At 32.1% G+C, this 12,189-nt stretch overlaps 1 protein-coding gene across 3 annotated transcripts; it reads right to left on the bottom strand.

The window, feature by feature from the left end:
* Positions 1 to 6,159: 6,159 nt before the first annotated feature.
* LOC106429197 (putative 4-hydroxy-4-methyl-2-oxoglutarate aldolase 3) lies at positions 6,160 to 7,908 on the bottom strand. Of its 3 annotated transcripts, none has more exons than XM_013869936.3 (2): positions 7,667 to 7,908; positions 6,160 to 6,839 (listed from the first exon to the last, which is right to left on the bottom strand). In XM_013869936.3, exon 2 carries the CDS (start codon positions 6,820 to 6,822, stop codon positions 6,322 to 6,324), a length of 501 nt encoding a protein of 166 aa, XP_013725390.1. In that variant the 5' UTR covers positions 6,823 to 6,839; positions 7,667 to 7,908; the 3' UTR covers positions 6,160 to 6,321. The 3 variants fall into 3 exon arrangements, with proteins under 3 accessions (XP_013725390.1, XP_013725391.1, XP_022551666.1); XM_013869937.3 differs by having other exon boundaries at positions 6,160 to 6,842; positions 7,668 to 7,875; XM_022695945.2 differs by lacking the exon at positions 7,667 to 7,908 and adding an exon at positions 7,110 to 7,432.
* Positions 7,909 to 12,189: the final 4,281 nt, after the last annotated feature.

Genomic DNA, 12,189 nt, shown 5'->3' with positions numbered 1-12,189 from the left:
AAATCTGAAAATGAGAGCAAACCAGAAGCTTGAGAAAAAGGGATCCAATGCTTCAAAAGCTTGACAGATGCTGGGTTGTGTTCTAAAAAGGACAGAAACATTTATTTATTTTCTACAGTAGATAGTATATAGGATTGGAAATGATAGAATATCTATACAGAGTACTGATCTTGCGTGACCTCAATAGCTGGATCTATAAGTAAGTAAATCATGACGACAATTGTTATAAAATATAAACTAGGAGATACCTTAAAGATTGTTCTTTGTTATGTGATTTTTTAGTTATCGCACTTAGCAGACAGATTTACCTTTTATCGTCACATCATTAGTGAAATTAAGAAAATGAATAAAAACTAAAAGATGAGAAAGAAAAACACTAAAAGATGAGGTGCCATTATGTGGAAACGTAAAGGGCGAAACAAATGAGGATTTTAGTCAAACATCAACTTCCTCATAACTCATATTTCATGTCTTTCCTCGTAAAAAAAAAGCGAAACTGTCTACTTTGTGTTCCTTTCCCATGGTTTTATATGTCTCTACCACATGAAGTTGACTTACCTCTGTCTTAGCTTTTTCTCCATAATTATATACGTTTAAATTTCAGTAACGCACTACTGTTTGTCTCTATTGTATCTGGCTAAGTTTTCAACTTAAAGTTTTGAAATATCTTACCTTTTTAGTTGCTCTTGGACAGAGAACTTGGTAGAGGTTGAAGTTAGCTTCTACACACGATCACGTTGTAATGTGGCTAAAATCTCTAAAATTTTGGTTCTATATATACATAAGAAAGTTATGATTTTTGAGACTGACTATGTGATACAAAACTCTAAACGCTTAGAGAAACGTGTTAGATAGCTGGAGGAAGAAAGAATAAACATAAATGACTTATTATCAGCAGTGGAAGTGGAAACTCTGGAAATAACATATGAATTCTTGCGTGGCAAGAGATAAGGCAATTGAATTCTGAGGTTGGAGTATGCAGAAACAAGCTATTAAGATGAGGAAAGTTGAAGCATAGATTTTGCACAAAGGGGTAATGAATAAGACACAAGAAAATGAAAAATATGGGCAATTTAAAGAAGCTTAATACAGATTTAATAGACGTGAGGGAGTTTGATGGATAGATAGAGCCTGAGAAGTGAGATTGAGAAGAAAGTAGAAACAACAAACACAAAAGACACGGAAGCTAAGCTAACAAGAGTGAAGGATTAGTGTGAGCAATGGAGGAAAGCAGCTGAGACGGCAGTGTCTCATTACCTTCTACTTTTAGTCGGAGACATTGTGATGACTGCAGTTTAGACGGGTGAGCTTGATGCGTATCCATTCCAATGATAGACACTCTCGGTAAACTAGGCAATGCATCCATTAACGGTTGGGGGTTACAAAAATACAGTTTATGAATATTTATTAGTTTATGTTTTAATAATTCAAAAACCAACATGATAAATTATTATTTGGGTTCACAAAAATTTTAAATCAAATATTAAATTATTTGCATATGACAAAAGTTTTCATCAAAATATATATATTGTGTTAAAATCTTATCAACACTCACATATTGGAAGAGTATTATAGAAAATATCTTTACAAAATTTTTTTTGTTGACAAATATTTAATTTAAAATTATTTAAAATTTTAATTTTTAACTTTTACATTCAAAAAATATTATTTTCAGATAACAACACAATATATATATAAGAATTATCTTTTTAATAATATTTTTTATTTAGATATTTTATCATATTAATTTATAATAAATAATCTAATATAACATATAAATCTAAAATTATTAATATAAAGTTCGTTTTAAATCATATAATAAATTATAAATAAAATTTATTAAGGTTAACAACGACATTAACCAATCAAACTTTTAACATGAGAGTTCGAATGCGAAAAATTAATTCGCAAATAGTATAGATTGAACCCATTTTGAAGAACATGAATGAAACTACTTTGAAGAATAGTTATCTGTTCTTTAAAAAATTATGAATCAAAATAACATATTTATTTTTTTCTTGCCAACTAAAAACAAAAACATTTAAAATAAATAAAAGAAAAATAGATGTAAGAGAACTATTAAAATTAAATTTATCTCAATATACTTTCTACACTATAAATACCTATGGTTGCAATGTCATTTTAGATTTATAAAATCTCATCAAAATATATATCATGACTAAAATAAAATAGCAATATTAGTACAAATCAGCAAGAAGCACCGAAAAACCCCTAAAACAAATATGAATTAAACATTAGAACATATATGACACAATTATCTAAGAACATATAATCTTATACGGATATATATATATACAACCACCAAATAATAACCTAAAATAAATATAATACTCCATCTTTTTCATTATAAGTTTCATTTAAAGTTTTTGCACACGAACTAAGAAAATAACTAAAATTTCCCTTCTACCCCTATCTAATACATTATTTTGTTTGATTTTATTAATCAATGATCTAAAAGTAAAGGTAAAAACTGGAAAAAAAAACATTTAATATTTTTCTTGAAAATATAAAACAACATTTATAATGAAACTAAATTAAAAAAAACTAAAATGATACTTAATATGAAACGATGAGAGTATAATAAAGCTAAATATCTAAATTTAAACTTCAGATTTCAATATACAATTCAACATTTCCTTGTAATATATCTTCACTGCTAAACCTAATAGACATATCATCAGCATTGATCAATAAAAATGCTTCACAATTCCACATATAGCTTCATCCACACAAAAAAAATCAAGTCATCTACATACCTTCTCTTTTATCAATTGATCATTCCGTTCCACCCTGAATTACATATACATTACAACTAAAAAATATATATATATATACAACATAATTTTGAAATGAAAATTAGAAAAATAGACGGATAATCCGCGCGTAAAGTGTCATGCCTAGTTTATAATAAAAAAGGTGTCAATAACATCATTTATGTTCTACGAGCGCGCAATCAAATTTTAGACTTTTTAGCTAAGACTGCTATATTTTTCCATAGGGAATTACATTTTGTTGGTTGTTCTATTCCGGTTTGGTTATCCAGACCACTTCAAATTTGAGTAATAGAATGACTTTTCGACGTAAAAAAGAACATTTGTTGGCCAAAAAAGTGTCATAGCATTTATTTTTTTCTTGGTTTAGTCTCTTTTTAACCTGACTGATAATTTTAGAAAAGAATAAATAGCGATAGAGAAATATATGGTGGTGCTAATGACCACAACAACAGTGGAAACTAATGTGGTAGAATGAGAGTGGTTACGAAAAGAAACGACAGTGGTGATCATCGCAGTGGTTATCGCAATGGCGATGGTGGTGACTACCGTGGTTACTATAGTAGTGGTGTTACAGAAGAAGCGGAAGTCGTATATACAAAAGAAACGGTGAATAATTTAACATGGTGTAGTGGTGATGTTGGTGGTGACGGATATAGCGACTATGATTTTGGAAAAATGGACAATGTTATGGAAGAAGAACTAAATCAAATACAATTAAATAGAATGCAACAGAGTAGATGAAACAACAGCCTTTTCATTTTTTATTTTTATCATTTAAATAGAGGTTTATAGCTTTTCGTCTGGTAAATGGAAAAAGTACAAAATAAGTGATGGTCTTGTAGCAAAGGTTCCTATAGCTATAGTGGTGGTCGTGGTAGTTGTCAACATAATGAATGTGGTTTTGGAAAAAATACAATGTCATGAAAAAAACTCTAAAAATATAAATGGAATGGACCAAAGTAAATAGCATCAAGTTATCAAATAAAATTATATATTAGAAAATGTATTTGTGTCTATTAACTTGACATCTATAAGGTTTCTTCCGGCAATCATATGTATCTAATATATTATCAAACAACGTAAAAACAAAATTATAACTAGTTCATGTGAACATAACTCTTCCATCTTAGTATATATTAACAAAATTATCAAATTATGTATGTCTAGAATTAGCAAATAATATAGACACAAAATTTTCAATCACCACATTAGATTGTGATAGTTGCAGAAAATTTGGTGATGGTGGAAACGAGAGATGTAGCGGAGGTTACGAATTAGGTGGTGATCGTGGTGACTACAGTGATAGTACTCCGGTTATGAATGTAGTTATAGAGAAGTTGATGGTGTTTACGGAAGAGATAATTGTGATTACAGAATAAGAGGTAACCGGAAAAATTATGGTTGATAAGGAGGCAATGATAATCATGAAAAAGTGGCATAATAGTTGGTAACTGAATAAGAATATATTTGATCTTTCACTAAATAGATATCAAGAATAGTATATATTGTAATAGTTTAGATAAACTTTATTTTGAAGTCATATTATGAATTATGAATTCGAATATATTAGTATGTAATAATAATCAAAAAATATAAAAATAGTTATATATTAATAATGTCGAATAAAAAATTTTAATAATAAGATTATAGAATTACACAATATATAACATTAAAATGTAAATCAGATATTTGAAATGTTTATGGTAATATCAAAAATACATTTATAAATTGTAAAATACCCGCATGAATGTACATATATATTGAACTCTACGCTTTATTTTTCTTATATTTATTCCAATTTCCCTAAAATTTAAACATTCAACTTGTAAAATAAAAACCTAATTATCATCATCGACATGCATGTGTGATACGACAATAGAGTAACGTTTTTTAGCAAACAGTAAAACATAGTTAGCGTTTCATTTTGAATATTCAATAGATACAAAATTAGCTTAAAGTAAATATATTTAATATGACGATAGACTATTATAGATACCATGTAAATGAGAAAAGAACAATACAAGAGGAAAATATGAAATGTCCGTAGACGTCAAATTAAAGTCAAATTAAACGGCACCGTTGTTTTGTTCTATTCTCAGACCATCTCAAGTTTGAATTAATAAAATAGTCATTTGCTGCGGAAAAAAAACGGTACTTTTGTGCCGTGGTCTGTCTAATTTTTATGTTGCTTTTATTTATAGTGAAAAAACATAAATACACCTTTTTTATTTATTGTGACGGAATATAAATTCGAATATAAATAATTTTTTTTTGCCTTAGCCTTGAATGTATTAGTATATTCATAATTTCATATATTGAAATAACTACTATTTACATGGCTCTTGGCCTTGGGAAACACCGATTTTATATGTTGTTTTTCCATCCAATATTCCGTACAACTTGTGTTGGTCGAGAAAAAAAATGAGTAAACCGAAATTAACGTGACAAATAAATCTGATCTTATTTTGGTTAGGTAATGGAAAAGATTTTTAGTTCCAACAATGTCGTTGTCCACCACGATATGTATTCATTCAAATTCCATTTTCTATTGAAATTTCAAAATATCAAAATTTCTACAAATTTTAGATTAAAATTCAAATGGCACGGTCTAATTCATACCTGTTTGTCTAACTCACTATAAGCAAAAACCAGTACAATGATTTATACAGTTAATCTAAATCATATAATCTGAACCAATAAGCTTCATCTTTTCGTTTCTTTTTCCCTCACAGCCTAAGTAAATTTATTTTCATTATTTTGTCTCTAGATTCATAATTTTCTAAATCAACATTTTTTGCTCCGTTAGAGTGTAGCTCTTAATTTTTACTAAATACTCTCTCCGTTCCCGAAATTAAGATTTTTTAGATTTTATTCTTGTTTCACAAAGATAGATTTTTTATATTTTAAAATATTTTTGTATATTTTTGAGAAACATTAATTACAAAAATTTGAATTGATTAGACTTAATTGGTAGATAGTAATTAGAAAATTTATAGAAAAATATATAATAAATTAAACTGTAAACATTTATTATGTTCTTAATAAGCGTGAAATCTCTACAAAATCTTACTTTCGGAAACGTAGGTAGTATAAGTTTTATGAATATGTTCCCTCCGTCTCGTAAAGATAAATGGTCCAGAAAAAAAATATTTCAAATCTTTTTTATTAGTCTAAAAGCATGTTTTATCATTTTCAAGACATCAGAAAAAAACTATCGAACCAATGATCCTCTGTATAAACTTTTCCTTTACCATTTCCACGACATGATTCACGTCTTTTCAAAATTAAAGAAATACAAAAAACAGAGAAGTATCAAAATAAATGAAGGTTTCAGCTCGTTTCGAATATAAGAAATTATTTTAAAAAAAAAAATCTTCAGTATTACAAAGTTCACAAAGCGCGTTACACGATTTAATTTTAAGAATATGAAACCGATTATTAAAAATTTGAAATAAACCAGCATGTCCCAAGAAACCGCTGTAGTAGTACTCTCTTTCTCTTAGCACTATCATGAAAACATTCTGAATCAAACGGAGAGTTCGGTCTTGGAGATCAAGATACCATCACTATCAGCATAAAGCCACTCTCCATCTCTAATCAAAGTTCCTCCAATATAAACCGGCACATTCTTCTCACCATGACCTTTCTTACTAGACTTCAGTGGGTTAGAACCCAATGCCCTAACCCCGACATCACAGTCATTGATCTCATCCACATCTCTAACGCATCCATTCACCACAATCCCTGCCCACCCGTTGTTCTGAGCTAACTGTCCGAGGTTTCCTCCAACAAGCGCGCATCTCTTGCTTCCACCACCGTCTATAACTAAGACTTGACCTTCTCCTTTGGTCTCTAGTTGGTTTCTGACAAGGACATTGTCTTCAAATACCTTGAGTGTCACGATTGGTCCTGAGAAGCATCTTCTTTGGCCGTAGATGTTGAAGATTGGGTGGAGAGCGCGTAGGTCTCCGTTTGCTATTAGCTCTGCGTTGCTGTCACACGCTTCTGCTGTTGGAAATGCAGCCATGGGAGATTGTGTGTGTTCTGCATTTGGAAACACAAGGGGATAGAGTTAGTAACTGAAAGAAGAATGAGACAATAACAGAACAAATAAAGCCTAGACAAGGGATATTCCTTTTTCAACATGAACAATTCAAATGATTCAAAGGTATCATTTTGTTACTAGAAAACATATGACAATAATTAACCACAAACAATCATACAAGTTCAAGAGAAGCGTTCAATAATCAGAATAAATGGTTTATAAACAAAGTATGCGAAACTTTTTGCACATAAGTGGTATTAAAGGCAGACCTGGAAGGGGCATATCAAATCCTCATGCTCAAGAAAACAGAGCAAGATTCTAATTGCAAACATCAAGACTCCAACTGCAAACAATTAAAGAAGTACGATGCTCTGAAGACTACTAACAACTGAGACTTCTAGAATTAATTGCATTTCATGAACTGATGACAGTTTGCTTGACTCGTAAGTCTAATCTAGGTTAATAACACATGCTTTGCGGATTGTTTACGAGGTGAGCCAGAAGCTATGTAACTAGATACTAAAAGTAGAAGATATGTAGATAACTTCACTTAGGAAAGTAAACAATGAAATCTAAAATGTCAAACCCGTTTGGATCTTATAACATGAACTGTTTAAAAAAAAAACATGAACTGTTTCTGTTTTTGGACAAAAAAAAGAACTGTTTCTGTTTTTGTCGGAAGGACAAAGCTCCAAGTTAACATATACGGCAGGAATATAATTAGATTTCACTATACAAGAGCAAAATCCAAACGATCTTTACTTGAAAACTCACTTAAACAAGCGAAGGGAGAAGAAGAAGAAGAAGAAGAAGTAAAAAAAATTACCAGAGAGAGAGAGAGAAAGAGGTCCAAAGCTTTCGACTTTCTGCTACGGATCAGTGATTCTTTAACGACGATGTATATAATACAAGCAAAGGATAACGTCAGCTTACTCGTGTCAGGCTATCTGGTTCACTGAAAATCCTCATAGAAGCTTGTGCCCGCAGAGCCACTTGGGTCTTTATCGTGAACTTGTCGGTGCGGCTATTTTCAATCGGGTCGGGTCATGGACATTTTTCAATAAATTGACTTTTTGTTCCGATTGTCATAACGAAGTTCGTTGGGTCAATCTCATATATTTTATATAAAAAAATGATTTTAATGGGGGCCTAATAATCCATTTTCGTTAGATCGCTATTTTTCTTCTCCTTTTTTTGATCAATCATATTTTCAGAAATATTATAAGATGAAGAAGATGAAAATTGAAGAAATGATTTGAGGTGAAAAGGAAAAAAAAAATTCAGCTGGTAAATAGTTTAGTAATAGATTGTAAATTCTAGAAAACAGCGAGGATAAATTCAATAATATACCTTTTTCATTTAAAAATAAAAGTAAAAATATTAAAAAATAAAAGTTCCATTTTACAGTTTTCATTACTCACAAAATTTTCAGTTTTCAAAACAGAAAACAAATAGATTGTATTTTTCTTTGTCTTGTACACATAATTAAAATAAAAGTGTTGGTGAGCCTAAAAATGTGTGTGGTGGGGATAATACAATAATTAGGATAAGACTTGCGCCTTGCGTATAGTAAATTTATACAAAAGTTATTTAAAAAATATCGTATAAAAAATAAAATTTATATTCATGATCAAATTAATATTTTTGACTCTTAAACAAACTTTTTTTTGTTACATAATTTGTTTGATGATTCTATTTTTAAAAATATTTTAGGTCAAAAAATCATTTATCGCATAAGAACCTAACGTTTAGGCCGAAAAATCTCAGGCCTACTATTTGGTTACAATGAAACTATGTCAGCTTCGTTGTGAAAGTAATAGAAAAATCTATCTTTATTCATAACATAGAGGCTCCTTATATAGGAGATTACACCGTCATAGATAAATGGAAAGAGTACAAATCATAATCCAACTAGGAAAAAAGACATAAGGAAAAGGAAAAGCTGGCCGACTCTCTCTTTCTTGGGCCGCTGATGGTATAATCTCTTGGTTAAGAGCCATCCACAATCTGGTTCATAACACTCTCCTTGGATGGCATAACCATTAGAGCTTGTAATGCTTTAATGTTGCCTCATTAAAACCTTACCAGGAAAACCCAATTAGGACAAAACCATGGTGAAAGAAAAAAAGTACAACACACATTACTCCCCCTGATTTGGACATTACTGAAAGTCCCTTGGACCTCTCCAATTTTCTGCAATCCGTGAGTTATGAAGATCTTGGACAGAATATGCTTCGTCCTCGAACATGATAGTTGGTTTTTTTTTACCATCGGCCATGCCACAATCTGATCGAACATATTGAGTCATCGACCTAAAATACACACACGAAATCTTGGATGATGTTGCTGTGATATGCGTGTACCACCATGCGTAAAACATAACCTGTCTGAAAAACAAATCAACAAAACCAAATAACCCCTCTTTGGACTGGTTAGTATTAAATAAACCAAAATTAAAGGCTTCTCCATCGTCCTTCTTATGGACCAAACAGATCAGTATCAAAAACAAGACTTCTGCATCGTCCATCTCAGGACTAAATGGATTTCTTTATCGTCCACCTTTGGACTGAATGGATCAGTGTCCAAAACAAGTGATCTCACGCCCATGTACTAGATAATGGGTGAGACTGGTCCATATTAAATCTCTTGAGTACCTTTTTCTCTATATACTATTTGATGCACAAGGATTTCATTGTTAATGTACTCAAGCTGTAATCCCAAACAAAACTTTGTTTTCCAAGATCTTTCATCTCAAACTCTTTCTTGAAATATTCAACTGTTTGTGAAATTGTATCCAGAGGTTCCTAGGATATTCAGATCATATACTTTGATGATTATCAATATTGTTCTCGAGAACTTGCTGTTCTTTCAGCTCAATACCCTCTAGTACTTTCATTATCCAGTGGACCATAAAAATATGCAGTCACTACATCAATTTGCTGCAAGTCTAATTTTCTCTCTTATATAGCCAGACTTATGAGAAATCTAAAAGTAGTTGCATCCACCACATGGGAGTATGTCTCCTCATAATCTATTACTGGTCTTTGTGAGAATCTTTGTGCAACATCAGCTTCATATCTCACGATTTCTATTCCTCACAAGACACATTTATATCCACTGGTTTTAACATCATATGGCGTCTTAATCATATGGTCAAATACGCCATTCTTCTTTAAACTATTTAACCCCACGTTTCCATTCAATCCAATCTGTTCTACGAGTGCGCACTCTTATATTGACGTGGGTTCATGATCCTCGCTTATATTCATAAATTCAAGTGCTACCTTGTATGCAAATAAATCATCTTATGTCAACATTCCTTATTGGTTCCATTATGTTCCAGACATGATATAATCGATTGAGATTCATTATTATCAGGACCTTTAATACTTTGCAGCTTGGTGTCCCAAGCTACATTGTTTGGTACCTGTACCTTAGAGCCGGCCGGCCTTATCTCCATGTCTGGGATGGTTTCCTTAGTAACCTCGGATTTGGATTTTGATTATCATTCTCTGCACCTTTCTTTTGTTTCCGAGGATTCTTATCTTTTGGAACCTATTGGTCTACCACGTTTCATACGTTGTCTAGACACTGTAGCAACTTGACTGTGTCTCTTCTTGGACATCAAATTCGTTGGTTCTTTACAAGCTGGTTTATATATGAATTAGTCATTCTTTTTCGGATCAGTAAATGTGTCTGGTAGTTGATTAGCTAGCTTTGTAAATGTATAATCTTTGGACGTCTATTTCACATTCTTTAGTCCGAGGATCTTGCCAAGACATTGATGGTTTATTCCATTTTATTTCTTTTACCATTCTTTTACCAGCTTTATTATTTTTCTCCTCCTGGTCTTAAAATAATCCGTGTACCTGGCCTCAAATATAATCACCCATAGTTGGCTCAAAGTACTTTATTATTATGGGAGAATCATATCCAACATATATCCCCATCCTTCTTTTGAGGTCCCATCTTAGTTCTCTGTGGTGGAGCAATTAGTACATAGATAACACATCCAAATGTCTTATGATGGGGTATGTCTGGCTCTTGACCCGTTAATAATTGTGATATGGGATATCTATGCTCACTAAATGGCCTGATGCGTATTAACTTAGGTGCATGTAAATTTCGTGTGGTCCAAGCTGTGAATGGGAGTTTTGACCTCATAAGTTATGGTCTATCAATCAGCTATTTGCGTTTTAAAATATTTCGGCCAAGCCGTTCTTGGTATGGACATGTATCACATAATTGTCCACACTTACCCCCATAGACATACCATAATCATTTAAACGCTTGGGACCTATATTCACCAGTATTATCTAGACATATAGTCTTTATTATGAAAAAGGGGCTCATAGCCGTTTTACTGGTGATGGCCTAATGAGTTTCTCTTGTGTACATGCTACACACGTGAGATTCTTTGGGATAACTCTTCTTATCTCTTAATGTGTGCCTTTTGAATATCAATTTTCGCATCATATTTGGACCAGGATGGCCAATCCGGTCGTGCCATAAAGTGTATATTTTCGCTGGCTTTTAGCCTCTATCATACTGATCTATGCATAGTCTAGGTCAGTAGAGAATGCAGGTAAAGTCTTTAGGACTTATTATGGCCTTGGACGATTTTATACATATATCTGAAGGAACTCTTTGTTTTCTTCGCTCATTGTTTCAATATGGAAACCATTCATTCTTATATCTTTAAAACTCAATAGGCTGCTCTTGCTCTTAGAGCTGGGTGAATATAAGGCATCACTGATTTCTAGATGCATACCCTTAGGTAATAATATATTAGCCTAGCCATAGTCTTCTTTCAGACTGACGATACATGCTTTAGTACTTATATTGGCGTTTTTCAGTGTACTCATATAGAAAAATCATTCATTCATTTAATCTAAGCAGACAATGTAATAGAAATAAATTCAAGGAGATAAAAATCAGAGAAAACATACAAGCAAAGCAATCACACAAGTTTGATGTCGAAATCAGATGATCAACTTGATTCTTTTAGGCAATAATAAGTCTCATATTCCATAAGATCATCTTGATCATGTTCGAAATTATTTTCACCATCTTTATAGACCAAGTGGGTTTCAGGATTCTTCCCTTTCAGACTCTCTTTGGGAGTTCTTCATATCTTAGCCCAATGGTTCCCCATTCCACATCTATGACACACTGATTTGGTCGAGGTTTGTGGTTTAAAAGATATACCACGGCCACTGCCTTGACCATGACTCAAATTGGGTTGATACCCACGGCCTCTGCCATAGTGGGTTGATACCCACGGCCTCTGCCATAGTGATTCCCACGGCCAAATGTGTTATAGTGGCCATGGCCACGTCCTTTCCACCC

The sequence above is a fragment of the Brassica napus genome, chromosome C2 (genome assembly GCF_020379485.1).
Source record: "Brassica napus cultivar Da-Ae chromosome C2, Da-Ae, whole genome shotgun sequence".
Taxonomy (NCBI): Eukaryota; Viridiplantae; Streptophyta; class Magnoliopsida; order Brassicales; family Brassicaceae; genus Brassica; species Brassica napus.
This window is presented reverse-complemented; position numbering and strand designations above follow the sequence as displayed.